Source organism: Dasypus novemcinctus, chromosome 27, assembly GCF_030445035.2.
Source record: "Dasypus novemcinctus isolate mDasNov1 chromosome 27, mDasNov1.1.hap2, whole genome shotgun sequence".
Classification (NCBI taxonomy): Eukaryota; Metazoa; Chordata; class Mammalia; order Cingulata; family Dasypodidae; genus Dasypus; species Dasypus novemcinctus.
The window spans coordinates 46,750,576-46,772,716 of NC_080699.1; the positions used below are offsets into that span (position 1 = coordinate 46,750,576).

The following is a 22,141-nucleotide window of genomic DNA, read 5'->3' on the forward strand; positions in this document are numbered from 1 at the left end:
ATTCCAAGGGCCTCCTGGTAAAAGGCAAGATGGCCCATGTGGCAAGCTTGCCTGAGCAGAGACCTGGCCCATGTCGGGTGCTGGCCTGTGCAAGAGTGCTGACCTGCACAGAGTGCTGCTCCACACAGAGAGCTGGCACAGCAAGATGATGTAACAAAAAGAGACAGAGAAGAGACAATAAGAGATGCAGCAGACCAGGGAGCTGAGATGGTGCAAGAGATTGAGCACCTCTCTCCCACTCTGGAAAGTCCCAAGAGTAGTTCCTGGTACCAACTAAAGTGAAGACAAGCAGATACAGAACTCACAGAGCGCAGACAGCAAGTTCAAAACAATGAGGGGTTTTGAACTTAATAAATAAATCTTTTTTTTTTAAAGCAAATGGGTCAATAGCTTAAGTACAGTGAATGTCATGTATCAAATAGTCTGCAGCTGATATTTAGGAAAGAACACACAGCATTCTTCACCTCTTTTAAGAAAAGATTCAGGAATCACGTGACGGGTGAAGAGAGCTTTGCTGGTCATTTTAGTCCCAACATTCAGCAGCAACTTAGCTAACAGAGAATGGATGGCCTCGTGGTGCTTACAGTGGAGACATACCACATAGACTTTTGAGTTTCCTGCCTTGCTCTGGCAGTCTTGAAAACATGGACTTGTTCAAAGGACTAGTTCAGCAAGTACATCAGATTTATGGAATAATGTTCAAACAAAGTAAATCTTCAGAACAAAAGAACCACCAACTGCAAGAGTTGTCGAGCAGTGTCAACTTCACAGTAATGCAAAGAAGAGATAAAGCTTTCTGTTCACATGGTTTCCTTGACAATCAAAACTCCCATTTGAATTGATCAAGTGAATGGTAGCCGTGCTGCTTATGAAAATCTGAAGTGCAGTCAGATATTTCAGGGTCATGGTATCACGGGTGTTATCTGGGCCAAAGTGCCACCAATACAAGGTATTTGCAATAAACCGGTGATCCATAATCATCATTAGATTATCATTCGCTTCATGGTACACATTCAGAGTATTGGCTACCCAACTCCCATCACAGGGGCACTGACGAGATTTTAAGTGATTGAGACTATCTATAAATGCTCCAGGAGCGTCACAAAGGTGTAGAGAATTCAGTTTTCCATTCTGAAAAGCTTCCTGTGGAGTAAGTGGAAAGCTACATAAAACTCATGAAACTTACACCAGGCTTGAGTACAAAGTTCAGCATTTGCAGACTTTCTCATGCAAAAAATTATTTTTCCAGCTTCATTAGTGAAGGCAGTGTGCTCATGTCACTCATTTAGTTTTTCATCACTCAGTAGGGTTTTTAAGTTCATTTAATGAGTGCTTCAAGTCAAGAAATGCATTAAATTCTGCGTGGTCACAGGTGAAAATCTCACTGGCATCTGGTAACTGCCACTGATCTTATGGCTTACCATAAGAAAATTTCTTGGCAAAGCTTTCTAAAATGCCAGCAAGAACATCTTTGCTAAACTTCTCAGAGCTTGCTATCTGAGGAACTGGAGGCTTCTTGCACTTGTCAGTTTCAAGATAAATTAAAATCGTAGCTCATGCCCACCTCGGGCCACTGGGTCCAGGGAGGCTGCGCTTCGTTCGCTCTCCTCACAGGAGGAGGCCGTTCTCTGCTCCTGCCCCAGGTGCTGCTTCCCCTGTCTGCTCCCGGGTTCGCAGCCCTTGGAGGCGCGGGGCGGAGAGGAAGGGCCCGGAGGTCAAAAGTCGCATCGCTGGACCCAGGCTTGCAGCACTGGGAGCTGAGACAGATGACACCTGGGGTAGGGGGCCTGAAGGCCGACACTGGTGGCCTGAGGACCCTCTCCCTGCTCTTTAAATAGCTGCCAGTGTGACAGATATACGAGGATATCGCACTGTAGCTTTCATTTGCCTTTCTCGAATAGCATGTCACATAGAGCATCTTTTTCTGTGATTTTTAGCCATTTGCATTTCCTCTTTGGAAAGTATCTATGGAAATGACTTGCCAATTTTTTAATGTAATTAACAGAACAAATACAAGAACATTCTCTCATAGACTCAGAAATAGACAATTAAAATACACGGTGTTAATTATAACGTGGTTTGTGTGGAAAATACATCAACTGTAAGATATAGACTGTAATTAGTCATAACACATTGAGGATGTTCTTTCGACATTTGTAACAAATGTTCCATGGCAATGAAAGATGTTGGTGGTGAAGTGATGTATGGGAATCCTGTATAATATCCATGATTGTTTTGTAAAACTTACAACTTCTCTAATAAAACAGGACAAAAAAAAAAGCAATTGTAATAATTGAGTGTTTCATAAAAAAATAAATGAAATACTTAAAAAATCTAATCCACAATGTTTACTTTATAATCATAATAGAATTGACTTTTATTCACATTTCATTAGTTAATAATTCACACTATTCTCTAAATTCTCATTTCACTCTAGTCACCTTTATTCCTTCTTCAATCCTTCCCATACCTATGATCTTTAAATCAATATTCACCACGTTTGCTCAATATTCAGTGTCCCATGCCCTACCAAAGGTGAATACAGTTTATATCTATTCTCTCCTTGGAGGGAATTCTCTTCCTCTGGAATTTGAACTCTCTGGTAGGACATTAAAAGTTCTGTTATATAGTTTATTCAGATTTTTCTCATTGTTAGAATGGAATTAATGTCCCCTTGTGACTTTCAACCTCCACACAGAAGCAGAAATTTAAGTATCATTTTCATATCTGCACCAATTCAAATTTGGCTTTTATTATTTCTAACCAAATTTTTGTTTCTTTAATTTTACCCTCCCTTTTTTTATTATTTCTTTTCTTTCAATGAATGCTGCTTTATTATTTTACCTTTGCCTTAATACCAAAATATAAGGTTATAAAATTACACAAAACTACACTTAGGAAGACTTTCATAGATTTTTATATGAAGTATTTTCCTTATAATTCAGTACATTTTTTTAAAAATTTCAGTCATGATTTTTCTTTGAGCTTTTTGTAACATAGCAATGTGTTTCTAGTTTCCAATCATGAGTGATTTGAGATTATTCTTTTTTTTTTTATTCTATAGGTATACCTTTCATTTGGACTCTGTAAATCGTTTCCTTTAAAGGTCCTTGAGGTTTTCACTCTGAATTACCAAGTTACTGATATTCATAAATGTTTCATTTGCACTGTAAAATAATCCACATTATGCAAGAGTAAGAGGCAATTTTTAACATCTGACCATTATAGGTACTATTTATTTTTTTCTCAGCTCTTCACTGTTATTATTTCTTTTAATTTTCTCTGGAAGTCTTAATAATGGTCCCCAGTATATCCATGAATTAATGCTCAGAAACTGTGGATATCAACTTTTTGGGGAATAAGGACTATACAAATAATGAATTAACAATGTGAGTCCAATGCAATAACAAATGTCCATGTAAGAGGGAGGAAGAAGAGACAGAGTCAGATAGAAAACAATATGACAACAGTAGCAAAACAAGATTTCGGGAGGCTATGCACATTGAAGTTTTCGAAAATGGAAAAAAAGTGGGGCATGGGTCAAGGACTGCAAGGAACATAGCTCTAAAATCCTAGTTCGGGTCAGGAAATAGAATTTTGCCATATAGACTCCAGAGAGATCTCAGATCTACTGGCACCTTGATTTTGGCCCTGTGAAACCCAGTTTAGAACCCTAACCTCCAGAAATATAAAATAATAAATTTATGCTCTTTTAAATATCTAGGTTTGTGGTAATCTGTTATAACAACAATAGGAAACCAATACATCCATTTATCAGTAGCAGAAATAGTTAAAATGTGCCCCCAAATATAACTATTTCTTCAGTTTATGCGTGTGGCTCTATCACAAATTAGAATTTTCATGTCATCCTGCAAAATAAAATACTCATAATTAAATAATATCTATCTTAAGGTAAGTGACATTCTGTGACATGCCAATTTTGCCTGGAAATATTACTATTTCATCAGGTTTATTTTAGTTAGTATTTGCCAAATACATATATTTCCATTATTCTGTCATTTAAAATTATCAATCCTTATATTCCAGATATATCTACTATCATAGCATACCATCAGAATTTTTAAGTTAAGTGTACCAAACCTTTTTAAGAGAGGCTTTCATTCGATTTATTATTTATAGGCATAAATTGTTTGATTATGCTTTTCTTTATTACAGTTTGCAGATGTTGCATTTTTTTACTGATTGAAGGTTTGTAGCAACCCTGCGTTGAGTAAGTCTACCAGGATCATTTTTCCAAAAGCTCATGCACACTATGTATCCCTGCGTCACATTTTAATTTATCTGTGCACATTATTTCCTTAGACATAATGCTATTGCATTATAAAATAGCATGAAGTCTCAATAATGATCCCCAGTATGTCCATGAATTAATGCTCAGAAACTGTGGATATCAACTTTTATGGGAATATGGACTGAACAAACAATAAGTTAACTGGTGAATCCAATGCAATAACAAGGGTCCATATAAAATGGAGGAAGAGGAGGCAGAGTTAGAGAGAAAACAATTTAACAACAGGAGCAAAACAAGACGATAAACTATAATATAGTGTTAAAATAACTTTTTAGGCAGTTTTGGTTATGCAGCAAAACAAAAATTTTTGTGCAAATCATTTTATTGCAGTATTCACTTTATTTAGGTGATCTGGTACCAAGCCTGCAATATCTTTGAGGTCTGCCCATATTTAAATACTGAGATGTTTTGTTTATTTATAGAATCAATAACTTAAATAATTTAAAAATAAACAGTTCAAAATGAGTAAAGGAACTCTGATATATGGTGCACTATAATTTTTGTGGTTCAAGGTCAGAAGAAAAGCTCCTTTATCTTCGAAGAAGCTTTAGGATATAGAAAAGCCACGTAGAGAATATAGGGGATTCACATAAACACAACATCCTTCCCCTTTTTCCCTCTCCCCTATTAATAACTGTTTACATGTCAATGGTACATTTATTACAATTGTTGTGCAAATATTGAAGATTGCTACTAACTGTGCTCTATGGTTTACGTTATTGTTTACATTTTGGATTGTACACTTTTATAGGTTTTGACAAAATTTGAAGTGGCCTGTTTTCATTATTGCAAGATCATGCTGAACAATACTAATGCCCTAAAAATACCCTACATTCCATCTGTTCTATTCTTCCTTCCTCTTCCGCTGAGAATCTATGATAACCACTAAGTTTCAATTTGTGAAGAAAAAGATTTATGGTTAATTTGAATAATATTGTGGGTTTGACATATTGGTCGGTTTTCTTTTATCAGGTACTGCCTATATTCTCAAGCAATTCTGTCCCTCTAATTGAGAACATAGCAGGACTCCCCAGGATGGGAGTGTGATATTTTCTTGTTTATTGTGTGGGTCTCCACCCACTGATATAGCACACTATGACAGAATGAACACTTACATTTTCCATAGAAGCCCTCCCTAAGTGCACATTGTCCCAAATAACCCCCACGAGGGAGTCTTGTGATGATATGGATGTTTGTTTTGTAATTTCACAACTTTTACACACTTGTTTATTTATGTTCATGTATGAATAATATATCTCAATAAAATATTATTTTTTTAAAAAGAAAAGCTCCTAAAATATACCTTTCAAATATACAAAATTATATATTAATAATATAAAAGAAATATTGTCTATCAAATTTGATCGTTGGTCTCTCCATCTATAAATTATTCATTTTTCAAAACTATGATAATTTGATATTTTATATAAGTCCTACAGTTTTGAAATTGTTGCTTGCTTTTTCTTCTAAATAAAGCAGGAAACATTTTATTTAGTTATTTACTTAGGTTGTTTAGAAATTGCTCAGGGGAAATAAAAACAATTAAGCAAATATGTAAATAGAAAGATGTATGATAAAAATTTCATAAAACAAAATTGTTTTTAGTTTTTAACTCAAACATATTTAAAGGTAACTTACCAGAAAGTAGACAGGATTTTTGATAGATTTAAGTAAGTATAAGTATATATTGTCAATTTAAATTTAAATAGGATTTTTTCATTATTCAATTTTATCACTAATGTATATAATTTTATTATTTCTGATAAAATGAATATTGTTACAAAAATTTAATGATAGAAAAGTTTCTCTGCTTTTGATTTTTTCTTAAGATTTACATGCTACTTAATTTGGCATAAACTAATTAATATGAAACAGGAAAACATCTTGACTACATAACAGGTCAATGTCACAATCAATACTAAGTTAATTCAAAAAAATAATCATTTTGGCTACCTTAGCTAATTGATTTCACAATTTTAAGGGAAGAGAGATGAATAGTTGTGTTTTTGGTGTGTTCTATGAAAAACACTGTCATTTAAAATTCAGATTCTTTTCTTATACCAAGTTACTTCAATGTATCATATTAAAAAATAATTGGTTTATAATTTTAAAAACCACAATGAATATATTTTATTAGATAAAGCATTGAAAATTAAAGTATACTTTATCTAGCTGTTTTATTAGACAGCAAATGCTGAAATATCTAAAAAATCCAGATTTCTTTATCAGTATACATGTACTCCAAATCTAACAAATGTGTGTGTATATGTATATACATATATATATATACACACATATATGAATGTATATATATATAAATCAAATAATGATTTCTTAGGGCACTGCTGGAGTGTACTTTATATTAAATGCTTTTCAATTTTTTCTCTGTATACGATGGCACATTTTCTTCAGGGCTGCCATCATTTCTTTATTCCTCATACAGTAGATAACAGGGTTCAAAGTAGGTGTGATGATGGAATAAAATATAGCAGTCAACCTCCCCTGGATTGGAGAATAGTTGGATATAGGTCTCAGGTACATAGAACTCCCAGTTCCATAAAACAAGAGAACATTGGTCAGGTGGGAGGAACAGGTTGAGAAGGCTTTCCAGCGGCCTTGAACATGATTGATCTTGATGATGGTAGAGATAATGCAGATGTAAGAGACTAGAGTGAGCCCAAAGGCTCCCAGGATGATGCAACTGCTGTATATAAAGATCAATTCTTCATTCACTTGGTAGTCAGCACAAGATAGCCTCATGACAGGAGGAATGTCACAAAAAAAGTGATCAATGACATTAGGTCCACAGAAAGGGAGGGAGAATGTGTTGATGGCATGGAAAATGGAGTAGAGGGCCCCCAAAATCCAGGCAGTGGAAACAAGCTCCCAGCAGAGGCTTCTGCTCATTATGACACCATAGAAAAGGGGTCTGTAGATGGCCATACAGCGGTCATAGGCCATGGCAGTGAGCAGGAAACACTCAGTGGCAGCCATGGTGAAGAACAGGTAGAGCTGGGCCACACATTCTGTGAAGGAAATATCCTTGGAACCCAAGATGGCATTGACAATGGCTTTGGGCATGGTGACTGAGGTATAGCACACATCTAGGAAGGACAAGTTCTTCAGGAAGAAATACATGGGGGTATGGAGTTGGTGATCTTCGATAATCACTGTGATGATAGAGATATTCCCCATGAGTCCAAAGATGTAAATTATCAGAAAAACACTAGTGCTGAAAGCATTTACAATTGGGGTGTCTGAGAAGCCCTGTAGGATAAATCGTGCCACCGTGCTCTGATTGGTCATCTAATCGACAAAGAAAGAAATGACAAAAAAAGATATATTTAACTCAGTTACAATAACATACAAAGAATCCTGTTAATTTTTCAGGCTTTAGTTATTTTCTTCAGAAATACTTAAATACATTTCCCTCTTTTCTGTATTCTATATATACTTTTAAATAGAATTGGTTATATTTGAATGGAGAAAATAACCTAGCCCATATTTCACATACAGTAAAAATCAGTTGAAATCAAAAGAACTGATAACTCTACTTGAACTTGCATTAATAAAGAGTTAACATTTATGATTGTAATCTGCGTCAGAGACAGTGTTTAAAAACAACTGTGGGAAGCAGATTTGGCCCAATGGATAGGGCGTCCACCTAGCACACGGGAGGTCCAAGGCTCAAACAGCCTGCTGACCCATGTGATGAGCTGGCCCACGCGCAGTGCTGATGCATGCGAGGAGTGCCATGCCACACAGGGGTGTCCCCCGCTTAGGGGAGCCCAAAGTGCAAGGATTGCACCCCATAAGGAGAGCTGCCCAGCACGAAAAAAGTGCAGCCAGTCCAGGAGTGGCGCTGCACACATGGAGAGCTGATGCAGCAAGATGGCTCAACAAAAAGACACAGAATCCAGGTGCCACTGACAAATACAGGCAGACACAGAAAAACATGCAGCAAATGGACACAGAGAGCAGACAAGTGGGGGTGGGGGTGGGGGTGGAGAAAAGGGGAGAGAAATTTTTTTTTTAAATGGTCATGTATGAAAATTAAAAAAATAAATAACTGTGGATGGACAAATGCATCTTTTACTCATGAACAACTATAGTGTAATGACTACTACCCATAAAAAATATATGTGTAAATACGTAGAGTCAAGGAGAATTTAAGTAATTTGCTCAGACTTGTAACTTAAAAAGTGGCAAAGGTAGACTACAAACAAGGACAGGCCTCATTCTTTAGCAATACACTAAATTCCCTCTGTTATGTGATAGATCAAAGTAATACTTCTGAGATGAAAATTAAAACTGATGACATTTCCATTTTTAAAGGCAACAACCTAAAATTACTCATGGTTAGATATCCGCTGGGAAGAATAAAGCCCCTGTCTATTGTCAGGCCCAGCACATCTCTCCTGTTTTCTTCCTTGCACTATGTGAGATGATCAAGTTCTACTTTCTCTCCAATCCTTGAGTTTATTTGTAATGCCACTTTGATTTTCTCTTGAAGATAACATCACCCCTCCCCCCAAATAAAAGATGACACTTCAAGTTTAATTAAAACTTCCTTTTAGTAATACGCAGTAGCTTAAATTTCACTTTTGCCAATGATGGTTAAATAAGAAATGGCTTAACTTTCCACCCAAAAATGGCTAAAAAATGGACACAAAGGGAAGTGGACTTGGCCTAATGGTTAGGGCATCCACCTACCACATGGGAAGTCCCCGGTTCAAAGCCTGGGCCCATGTGACCCATGTGGAGCTGGCCCACGTGCAGTGCTAATGCACGCAAGGAGTGCCGTGCCACGCAGCGGTGTGCCCTGCATAGGGGAGCCCCATGTGCAAGGAGTGCGCCCTGTAAGGAGAGCTGCCCAGCGTGAAAGAAAGTGCAGCCTGCCCAAGAATGGTGCTGCACACAAGGAGAGCTGACACAGCAAGATAATGCAACAAAAAGAAACACAGATTCCCGGTGACACTGATAAGGATGGAAGGGATCACAGAGGAACGCACAGTGAATGGACACAGAGAACAGACAACTGGGGGGCGAGGAAGGGGAGAGAAATAAAATTTAAAAATAAATCTTTAAAAAAAATGGACACAAATATGAAACATTGTCAGATATTAGGCAAAAGATCGCATAAAAAACGAGTTACCTGACTGAAGAAAAAACAGAAAATTCTGGTTATATCTGATGGTCATTCTTGGTTTGGTTTGTGGCCAATTTCTTGACTGTAGGAACAGAAATTTGGAATGGAAACAGAACTAAACACTGAATTGAAAAGACTGGCATTTAGAGAGATTGAGGCAATTGGGAGTTGTGGGAGAACTTACAGTTAGGAGAGGAGCTACACAGATTAGCAAAAATCCTTGAGAAATCTGCTAGAGGTCTTGTTGAGCTTTTGCTGAGCTATGTCTCCCACATATTTTAGAGGAATTGCTAATATTATTTCTACATACAGGATAAAATTCAACAAGAAAACATTAGAACAGTAACAGAAGAGACTCTAACATTACATATAATTAATAAGCAAAAAGTAAAGTTAAAATCGAATACTAAAATATGTTCGATGATCAAAACTAAGTCAAGAAAAGAGACCCCCGGCGTGGGACATGACTCTGAGGGACAAGGCTTTGTGGGAATGAGGGATTGTTACCAAGCACCAAGAAGTGATGCATTTGGAAAAAGACCATGACAAAAAGGGGGGAAAATTAAAATGCAGAAGAGTATTTACAGCTAAGAGATTTTAAAGTGAGTCAGGAGGTCATTCCAGAGGTTATGCTTATGCATGTCTCAGCAGATCTCACTAACCGCCACAGTAAACGAAGCCTCAAACAGGGGTGCTCCAAGTGCTCTAGGTACACCTGGGCACTACGGGGAAGGCACACACTGCATGAAATCACCACCCTGTGGGTGGTCCTTACTACGGAATATATGATAACTACAAACTGTAAGAGTAGGCTCATTTATAATTTCCCTACATGTCGTTCTGATTCTCCTTTTATTTGAATCTGTAACTAGCACTATGCCAATTAAGTATATATCCCAGAGACGTAAACCTTTGTTCTGATCATATGTCAGTTGAATCCTGGATCTCAGCAGAGTTGCACCCAACACCTACTCTCCAGTTCACTGGACTCAGCCAGGACAACTAACTAAAAGATGATGGATGGACAATCCCCATCCCAATAAGCAGAGTATTTACATCTGCAAGCAAAATAGCTCCCTCCATCTGCCCCATAAGATCTAAGACCTTCTTAATCTGAAGCAGAGTGGGTAGCACCATGCCCAAATCCTCAAGATTGTGAAATGAACATGAGATGGGAATGCAACCATGGCCCGAAATAGACTTATTATCATGGTAGGAATAGAAGAACTTGTAACACTGATGTAGAGATAGTAGTTACCAGAGGTCCTGATGGGAGGGTAAGGGAAGAACAGGTGGAACCTAGGATACGTATAGGACATTGGAATTATTCCACATGATTTGCAATGTTGGATCTAGGCCGTTATCCATTTTGTCAAAAACCTGTACAATTGTACCATGCAAAGTATAAATAATAATGTAAACTAAAGACCATGGTTAGTAGCAAAGCTTCAATATTTATTCATCAATTGTAACAAATGCACCACACTTATGTAAATGTTTGTAATAGGAGAAAGTGTGAGAAGAGTAGGAGGTGGGGTATATGAGAATCCACTATATTTTTTATATAACTTTTCTGCAATATAAAACTTCTTTAAAAATAAAGTTAAGAAAAAAGAGAAAATAAAATGACCACCCAGTAGATAGAACAAAGGAAAAACTAAAAATTTCAAACAATATTAATATTTATATTATCTGTAAATGATATAATCCTTTGAAATAGAAAACTGAATTTATAAGAACTGGATATAAAAAGTCCAAAAAAACTGTACATCCTTCTCTAATTTCCACATTTGGAAACAATTCTCTGCCTCTGTCACTGAGCTGTTCTCCTTTCTGAAAGAAGTATCAGTTTACAATGGACAAAGTTACAAATGAATATTAATTCTTCAAATATTTAATTTTTCAATTTTTATTTTTCTCTCCTTATTGGCTTTATTTCATTGAATTCTGTGTTTATTTATATTTTCTTCCTTTTTATATTGGGTTTACTCAGCTTTTCTTTTTTTCATTTAAAAATATTTCAAAGTATAACTTTCATACATGAACATACATAAACAATAAGTGTATAATAAAAGTCATGAATTTATAAAACTAACGTTCATAACATCATACAGGACTCCTATACATTACTCCATGTAACGAATATGAGAACTTTCTCTCATGAGTTATAACAAACAAATAATACTCATACAAGGTGTTAATAATAGGGTAGATTAGGGAAAAATACACCAAATAAATGGACTATAGTTAATAGTAATTTTTGATGATGCTTTTTCATAATTTGTAACATATGTTTCAGTTATTCTTTCTGTAGTATCTGAAATCATATCCCAAGAGAATTTACTTTCAAGCTTTATTTATATAATATATTCAAGTCTGTAAGTTACAAAATTAAATTTCATAATAACTGCAATTACACAATCTTTAAAAAATTTACTCTAAATTCTAAATATAGATAAAACCTATAACTCCTAACAGATCCCATTATCCAACTTGTTCTTGAAATGAGATTTGTAAAAACTTGCAGGAAACTTATATTGTATAATTGGAAATTTTTGAGACTTCTGTGCCTTTGTACATAATATGTAATTTTTAATAACCATGTTCATTAAAAATAATGACTTCTATTGTTTTCATAAAATTATTTTCTTACAGGTCTTTATTTTTCCATCTGAAAATTTGCCTTTTTATTTGTTGTGAAGCTCAGTAATTTCAAAAATATATATCTTTAAAATTTTAACATTTTTTATATTTCTTGTGAAAACTGCTTTCTGCACAAAAAATCATTTTATACTCTTGTTCTATTATTCTCTTTATCTACATTCAATATCACTTTGCAGCCCTATTGAGTATTATTTTTAATTTACATTTTTTCTGTTACTTACATCACTGTAGCAAACAGATAATTGGAAATCTCTGGAGAAGCATTGCATCCTTTACATCCTTAGCCATTTGCTGGCCTTGCAGGTCTGAGTTAACTCAGCAACAGACCAGACTGACACTACTACCTCCTGCACTGCTGCTGATAAACTGTACTACAGGAGTGAGACCCTTCTGGACTTTTTCCTGTGGTGTGCCTGTCCAAATATGGCGAGCCTGAGCACACTTCTCTGTGGAAACTGAGCACTCAGGAAATCTTTTTGCCTTCTACTACTGCTCTGCATCTATATTCCAACCCAACTATTAGACTGAATTCATATTTATATCACTGGAAGTATTATAATATATTTTTGCTCTCTTTCATGACAAATACTTTTGTTTCATTTTTGTTAACGAGTGCATGGCATATGGGAATCTCTTATATCTTTTATTGTAATCTTTTGTGTGATTTATGTATCTTTAAAAAAAGATAATAAAAGTTTTGAAAAAAATCTTTGTTTCCATTCTTCAAATCCGATATTATTTATTTTTTTATTCTTTCTCTTTCCACAGCCAAACAAGTCTAGAAATTTATGCTTCAATGCTTTAATGCAATTTAGCCAGTTAAAGCTTTTCAGTAATTTAGTCAGCTAAGTTTCTGTGAGTGTGCATGTGGGTTTATGAGTATTTATAAATACCTTCAATTTTCTTCTTCATTGTGGATTTGAACCTCTGACCAACAAATCCATTAAAGAGAATGGAATAATATCATTTCCCTTCTTTTTCTTATAAGCTCACAAATGCAAACACCAACATTTGAGACATTAGAAGCTTACAAGAACTACCTAAGAACAGAGAGGATACTTTTTTTAAGGACAGTGAATTGTTCCAATCCTCCTGCCTCAGCATTAGGAACCTACACATTTTGGTGTTTATTTTTCCTATGGAAGAAAGTAATGGTATAAATTGAGTTACACACCCAAGCAAAAGTCAATATACCCTGTAGCCTAACATTTTTCTGGACCTCTATAAGTGTTCATTTTTAATCAAAGCCATTATTAAGGACTTTGGCCCAGTGGTTAGGGCATCCGTCTACCATATGGGAGGTCCGCGGTTCAAACCCCGGGCCTCCTTGACCCGTGTGGAGCTGGCCATGCGCAGCGCTGATGCGCGCAAGGAGTGCCGCGCCACGCAGGGGTGTCCCCCGTGTGGGGGAGCCCCACGCGCAAGGAGTGCGCCCAGAAAGGAGAGCCGCCCAGCGTGAAAAGAAAGAGCAGCCTGCCCAGGAATGGCGCCGCCCACACTTCCCGTGCCGCTGACGACAACAGAAGCGGACAAAGAAACAAGACGCAGCAAATAGACACCAAGAACAGACAACCAGGGGAGGGGGGGAAATTAAATAAATAAATAAATCTTTAAAAAAAAAAAAGAAATATTATTCTTATAGCTTAAGGGAAATAGTAGCAGTAGTGAATTTGTGTAGCCATATTATTGAACACACACTCCCAACTTTACATCTCAGTTTCTCCCTGCTTATAATATCAGAGACATGGCCATTTGTTCAGACTGAGGAATTAGGGAAATTGGAACGCTCTGCTATCTAGTTATATCTGACACCTCCCTGTTCCTCTTGAAAAAATATTATGTAAAATTACAACCATTTTTATCTTGCCCCAGCCATCTCCACAACACTTATATTGTCCCTTTGGATTTCTATTAATTTCAAAACTTCAAACTGATTGATCTGCACACATTCCTTTTTTTCTCATATAATTTTCCGTGTCTTAGTGTGATGTCAGTACTCAGGCCTCTCCAACAGGAGCATTTGCCACAGGGGAAAACATGCAGAGTCTCCTCAAATTGGAGAGCTTTAATAACACAATGATTAATGCATGACTCTACCCTTCACTGGAATTTCATTATTTTTGTTATACATTATTCCCCTCCTGGATTTCCAGGATCACCTTCCAGTTCTCCACAAAATGTGCAAGGCCCTTTGGGTGAGAGTGGGGCCCAATAAAAAGTTATAATACCTATAACTGGTGCAAAATCAGTACATTCTTCCACTTGCTCTACTGGTCACCTGAAATAAATTATTTTTAATCTTCAATTCATCCTATGGATCAGGTATTAATACTTTGATTTTCAGGTTGTGAAAATTAAGTTTAAAAATGATATCTCCTAGCATCAAAATAAATTTTAATGAAACCCTATTTTTCCTTATCAGTTCCCAAAACTGTGAACATTTCCTAGATTTGCTAGAATAGTCTGCCTCCTGCTTGTCCCTTCCTTCCTCCCTCCCTCCCTCTTGTCTTCCCTTCCTTCCTTCCTTTCTTCCTTCCTTCCTTCTTTCCTTCCTTCCTTACTTCCCTCCTCCTTCCCTTCCTTTCTTCCTCCCTATGTTTTTCTCTTATTCTTTTCTTTATTTTACAACAGTCTTTTCTTTTCTTTATTCTTTACAACAGTCAAAGCTGAGTACATTCTTGAAAGCTTTCTTAGCATCCAAACATCCCTAATTCTGTTTCTTAATGCCACTGTCTGTTGGTATGTAACTCACCTCATGGGTGTCAGGAAATACATATATATTGTTCCTGGAATTCAGAACCGTTTATCCTGACTTTAAAACTCAAGAATTTTGTTTGTTGATTTATCTCAAAAATCACTCAGGTAAAAGAATAAATTGTTGGTTTTGTTGATTAGAATAGTAGCTTACTAGTATTTTGTGTAACATGTATCCCTGAAGTTTCTTAGTTTTATTGGGAAAAATGCCTATTCTGAATGATTTAGACTTTCCATTATACTGTAAACTGTTAGCGTTTAACACCGTATTTTATACTATATTCTTTACATATAGTTATCAAAGTGTCTGTGAATAGATAATCTATATATAATTGTTGAAAGAATGAATATTGGCATCACCAGTTTATTACTTTTAAAACACGCTTAAAATATCAAATTTCTTGAGTTTTGACACCAAACTACCATTTTACCTCTTTCATTTGATTCATAATATAATGGCATCTTGTAACTATAATAATTTTTATTTTATAGCATTTATTTCATAACACTTCACATTTGGGAAAGTACACAGTAAATAAAAAGAGACAAAAAAAAGTTATACCTTAACACAAGAGTTTGATTTGCATTCAGCAATCATAAGGCATCAGATTTCAGGAGTATCTTTATTATCAACCTGTAGGAACTGACATTGCAGGTATTCAAGAAAAGAATAAAAGGGTGAATTCTCTTCAGAATGGAGAAGATTGATTATATGTTGAAAAGGCCCAGAATTTAAGCTGAGGTGTGGGAGACTTTTGCATAGATGTTCAGATCTCTCTGGGATCTGTGAGAATCCCACTGTGAGAATATTTCATCACATATTAGAGTAATATACTTTGCCTGTAACTGCTGAAAAATACTCTAAGCTTTCTTTCTGCAAATTGTCCCTTTGGGACCATGTCAGGCATATTCCCAGTATAATAATTCAAAGAAAACATGCATTATACTTTATAGGTATTTTCATATGTGAATATTATGCTAATTCCAGATTTTCCTAATAATTTTGGATCATATAACATGGAACCAATATTCTCAGGTTTTAATGTGTTAATGAATCTCCTGAGGATCTTCTACAAATGCTGCTTCTGATTTAGTAGGTCTGGGTGAGACCTGAAATTCCAGCTTTTTCCAATGCATGAAGTTTATCCTGATCCTTCCTGTCTAAAGATTCTACTTTAGGTAACCAGTCAAGAGAGTACAATTAACTGTTTCTGAAGAGGTCTGAGAGTGGCTGACTTTAAAGAATGGGTCATCATTAATAATCCTGTTTGTCTTTGTAACTACTTAAGTATTTCGCAGACTGCTCCATTACTGTGTAATCCAAGTTTGAGTCACTAGTGAAAAAATAATAATAATAGAAAACATTCTCACTGTAATGGAAGAAGGTTAAGCCTGGGAAGGTCAACTGGACACTTTGATATTCCAAAGAAACCCCACAGAAGTCCAGCAGCATCCATGCCATTTCTTTACTTTCAAGTCCTGATGACAGCTGGTCAGGTAGCTACCGTACTATACAGTGAGAAGACAAAACTTATATAGGGCTAGAAAGCACAAAAAGGGTGGTTAACTAGTGCATAGTGCAGCTTTAGGGTGGACGTAGCCTAGTTAATGACCAGCAGTGAGGGGCAGCACACACACAACAGTGAGAGGTTACACATATACAACAGTGAGGGTCTGCATGTGTGCACCCATGAGGGGCGACACGTATGCAGGTTGATGACTACTATGCCGAGGACCCTGTGTGCTGTAGGAGAACCTTCCAGGATGGGTTGCTGGCCAATTCCACCTCGCCCTTTCCAGCAATCTACACAAATAACTACTGGGAGGGGGAGGCAGGCATTTCAGGTCTTCACACTCCACCCCAATGCCCCTCCCATCTTCCATTCCACATGTAAATCTTCTAAAATACCACCTGAGTTTTAGGGCATCCAGATTCTACAGTACAATGTAAGACAACATAATAACAGGGATAACATACACACAGCACTAAATATTAATGCTTGACAGTGAAATTTACATAATTTGGGGAGTAACCATTTCATTTTACAGGTTTTTTCTTGTTTTGTACAGATAGGGGCCACATGATATAGGGTGAATGACAGCAGTTGGATATCACTCTTAAAGAAAAAGTCTTTGTTAATAAGCAATATTCCCATTAGTGGATAACAAAGTACTAGGTAGGGAGGGTTTCTGAGGCGCTATCCTATACCATACATTTTCTCTTTCAAAATTATCTGAATTTCCTTCAGTGACATTAAAAACCAGTTTAGGCATAAGAATAGTTCACACAGATGCATACAGAGTTTCAGCAGGAATAGGAGATCCCAGATTATTCTCATGGGCTTAAAATTGTGAACCACTGAGGCTTCACAGGTCAGTACCATGGCCTAATGAACTCAGTTTTCAAGTTTATAAAGCTTGAGGTATAGACAACAACAAATTATTATTTCCCCTTTTTGGCTCTAGGACACTGGCACTTTAACTCATAATCTCAAGACATCAATATCACTATTACAGGGATATCCATCCTCCTGCCTGTCCTTCAGATTCATACTTGTCATCCTCACAACCTCATGAACCAATTCCTCATAACAAATCATAGATATAATAAATCATATATGTATACACAAAAAAACCACATACATATATGAACATATAGACACATGCATACATATGAGCTGTTGCTTCTATTTCTTGGGAGAACTCCGACTAATACTGATTTTGATATCAGAAGAGGAATTTAAACTTTAGGATGATTTTCTTATGTTGGTTCTGGGGCTTTTGGAATTGACTTTTAACCTATTCAAATTAAAACAATGCTATTTCTGCTGGTAAAGAAGACTCGAGCAGTCCACAATGTGATGTGTCAATAGACATATGCAAAATATCACTATTTGATACCCCTAATCAAAGACTTACAAGAGGAAAGTTTCTATTGACCAGGTATTGCATTTATGTGAAATTAACATGTACAGTGAGATTGGTTTGGTGCTCCTAATGTGCTAGAGAATGTGGAGGAATAAAAGGATGAATTCAGTGCTTTAAATTCCCTGTTCAAGGAAGACCAGAAGGAGCACCTTAGAAGTCCTCAAAACAGGAACCAGCAGTGGGAATTCTCAGCCATGGTCCTAGGGGGGTTGCTGCCTGTGACTATGCAAGCCACATATTTTGTTGCCATTTTCCTCAGACAAGCATCATACCTTTTTTCAGAACCTATAAAAGGACACAGTGCAGAATGTAAACCATAATGCAAACCATTGACCATTGTTAGTAGCAATGTTTTAATATTTGTTTATCAGTTATGACAAATGAATCAAACTCATGTAGGATGTTATTAGCTGAGGAAGATGTGGGGAGGGGGAGAGCAGAATATGGGAATCCCCTATATTTTTATGGCTAAAAGATTTCGAAGTTAGTCAGAAGGTCATTCCAGTGGTTATGTGTATGCATATTTCAGGAGGATCTCAGTGATTACCACAGTAAACAGTGCCTCAAGCAGGGGCCTCCTGAGGGCTCTAAAGACATCTAGACACTTTAGGCAGGGCAGATATTCCCAGGAAGTCAGCTCCCCTTTGGTGGGTCATACCTTGGAATATATGATAACCTATGTCCACAATGTATCAGAATTAGATTCTTTTATAATTTTCCTAGGCATAGTTCTTCTGCCCCTTTTATTTGAACCTATGGTCAGCATTATACCTATTAAAATATATATTCCAGAGACTTATACCTTCCAGTTCTTCATATGCTGGTTGTGCCCTGAATATCAGCAGAATTGCAGCCAACAGCTACTCTCAAGTTCATTAGACTCATCCAGCACAAATAACAAAAGGACAATGATGGACAAAGCTCATCTCAAAAAACAGAGTGCATATACATCTGCAAGCAAGATAGTTTCATCTGTCTGTCCCATGGGATCTAAGTCCTCTCTCAGCTGGAATCAGAGTGGGCATCACCATCTCAAAGTTCACAACATAATAAGGGAATGCAAGTATGGACCAAAGTAGACATTATTATTCTAGTAATGGAAGAACTTGTAACATTGTTATAAAGACAATGGTCATCAGAGGTTGTGAGGGGAGGGAGAGAGAAGAAAACGTGCAGCATGGGCATTTGGGCAACATTGGGAATTGCAATGATGTATACAAGCCATTATATATTTTGTCAAAACATATAATTCCACTTTGCACTGTATCATAAAACTGTGAGGTACAAAGTATAAACATAGTGTAAACTATAGGCCATCATTAGTAGCAATGTTTCAATATGTTTTCATCAATTGTAACATGTACTACACTAATGAAAGAATTTGTTAATGGAGGAAATTGTGGGAGGGGGAGGGAGTGGGGTATATGGGAATCCCCTATATTTTTGATGTAACATTTAAATAATCTAAAGCTCTTTTAAAAATAAGGGGAAAAAAAACATGGGAATGAAAAGTTATTAGTATGTAATTGGGAATGGATATTTGATAAATTCATCTTTGAATGTAATTTGATATTAAATGCTTACTCTTAGTTATGTTTCAAAAATCCTTCCCATCTTCTCATAATACCCTGAAATATATTTAGTTTTAAAAACATTAAGTTTGTTTTAAGAAATTTACAATATGCTTTTTCTAGCCACATATTTTGCTTAAACATATTCTTTACTATTTTTTATTATTTACTCTAAATAGTTTCCAACAACCTAAAATAAACAACAAATAAGATATCATCTGCATGTTTCATAGAGGTAAAATATAATAAAAACTTCAAAACTATACTGCTGATGTATAATAAAAAAAAGATAGAAATTTGAAAAACAAATATTTGTAGATACAGTTACCAAAAATCACTTTAGGTAGATAATATATTTTAATATATTATACAAGTTTTAGTAGACTAAAACTGATAGATGTAGGAGCTTTATTGTAAAATTGACCCATAAAACTTATAGTTAGCTATTCATTATGGTTGCTATACTTAATATGAACTATTACTCTACAAATGATATCATTCTAGATATAAACAAATCATCTCATTATTTATAAGTGTAAATTGAATAAAATACACCAGAAAATATTGATAAACCTAATTAAACAATTGTAATTGTTTGCCATTCAAATAGATACATCTAATATAAGGAGATATAGAATATTTAATAGTATAAAAGGACATGAAATATATAACAAATACTTGCCAAATAAATTTAATAAGACAGATTTCCTGAAAAAATAAACCTTAGTAATAAAATACCAATTTCATTAAGATAGATATCACTTCATAAAAATTTATTTTGATGGTTGATACAGAAAACATCTAAATTTGTTCTTCCACCACAAGAAGATGTATGTCCAAAGAGATTTCTTGACTCTGATACTTGAACTCAATGGACCTCTGTATCTGGTATCCAGAATAAGATAATAAATTTTTATTGTTTGAAGTCACCAAGTATGTGGTGATTTGCTAGAGTGGCAAAAGGAAATTAATATAATATGTAATATTTGATATGGCCATGCATTTTCCAAGCAACTATCCCCGTGGTCAGAAATATTTTCAGCTGTGTGAGCTCACACGTGGAGCTCAGATTCTGGTAAATGCACCAATATCAAGACATTCAGTCCCGTCTAAGCATTTCCCTCACAGTCTAGGATCCAGAATCCATTCAATAAACACACAATGTGAATTTACTTTTCTGTTTGCTTGATTTGTGTAGTTCGTAAGTTTTGCAGGGTAAATATTCCCTTTCTGTTACAATCAACCCTCTTAATGAGCATATTTGGATCTGATTCTCATTTTCAATGGGAATATAATGACGCAGTCCTGGTAAGGCATAATAGTTGGCTTTCCTTTGCAAGATTACTTCTTCAGGGATTTCCAGGAAGGAGAGAAGAGCCTCATCGTCCAGGCCAGGAGGGAGTGCCTCATCTGACAAGAGGGACTTGCTGAAGGTTGGGAGTCAGGGTAATTTCTGTCATCAGGCATTGTCTCAAACATTTCCTTTCTGACTCTAATGCTCCCACTCTTTTCCAGCCCTTGCTCTAACTTTCATTAAGAGACTTGCTTACGGATATTGTATGTCCTCCCATGGCCCACTGGATGGAACGTGGGAAAGTGTGGGCTATGGTGTGGAACACGGGACATGGGGTGCAGCGATGCCTGGAGATGTACTCACCAGATGCAATGGATGTGACATGATGATGGGGGAGAATGTTACTGTGGGGGGAGTGGTGGGGTGGGGGTGGTGGGGGTGAATGGGGACCTCATATTTTTTTTAATATAATATCTTTTTAAAAAATGAATAAATTGAGTAGAATTTGGAAAGAAAATATAAGAGGTTCCCATATATCCCTACTCCCCTGATCTTAATAATTAACAAATAAAAATTAAATAATTAATTATTAATAAATTAATAATAATTAAACTGATCTTAATAATTAAATGATGTGCATTCTGGAGCAAGTCATAGTCAATTGTTTTTGTACCTGTAAATAGGGGTATCAGTAACTACCAATTTCATAGGTTTGTAGAGAAGATTAAGTAGTTTAATCCTGGTACCTGATCAAGATATGAACTCAGAGAGAGGTTGTTTTTTTAAAAGAAATTCAGCATTATTTTGTACAAATACTGCTATATGAAATTTTAAGTTCATGACTAAATGTCAACTGTATAAAGTTTAACTAAGTGAATACATGAGCATATAAGCATAATTTTAGTGAGATATTGTCTATTAACATGAAGCATTCCTAAAGTACTTTGCAACAGAATCTTTGTTTATGTTAATGAATTGAATCATGTCCCCCATAAAGACATGTTCAATTATAATGCCTGGGCCTATGGAAATGAATGTATTCATAAGCAGGATTTTTGAAGATGTTATTAAAGGTGAAGTCAAACTGGGAAAAAAAAAAAAAGAGACTTGCTTAGGATGTTAATTCAACTGGTGATGAACTTACACTGATGGTTCCTAAATGTTTTAACATCTTCAACACTCTTAGGTGAAATCACTTCACTTAATAATCCCTGATTTCCTCATCTCCTCTATGCTAATGCTTAGCTTTCAAAAACATTGTCCCCAACACTATGCTTTTAATGTTTTCAGACAGCAGAACTGATACAAAAATACTTACTGATATTCTATTCATGAACTATTGTGATTAGTAATCGAAGAAAATGTGGCATTGGTGTGGAGAAAGTGGCCATGGTGTCTGCTGGGGGTAGGGAGTGGGAGGAAGAGATGGAATGTGGGGGTGTTTTCGGGACTTGGAGTTGTCCTGGGCG

General features: G+C 35.9%; 1 protein-coding gene and 1 pseudogene across 1 annotated transcript; both read right to left on the minus strand.

The window, feature by feature from the left end:
- Nucleotides 1-414: 414 nt before the first annotated feature.
- LOC101426672 (cap-specific mRNA (nucleoside-2'-O-)-methyltransferase 2-like) lies at nucleotides 415-1,918 on the minus strand (annotated as a pseudogene).
- Nucleotides 1,919-6,685: 4,767 nt separating this feature from the next.
- LOC101427103 (olfactory receptor 5AP2-like) lies at nucleotides 6,686-7,618 on the minus strand. The gene has a single exon (XM_004456191.2). The coding sequence runs from the start codon at nucleotides 7,616-7,618 to the stop codon at nucleotides 6,686-6,688; it is 933 nt and encodes a 310-aa protein (XP_004456248.2).
- Between the last annotated feature and the right edge of the window lie 14,523 nt (nucleotides 7,619-22,141).

Coding starts and splice junctions, on each gene's coding strand:
- LOC101427103 (XM_004456191.2), bottom strand. CDS start 7,618: ATGACCAATCAGAGCACGGTGGCACGATTTATCCTACAGGGCTTCTCA.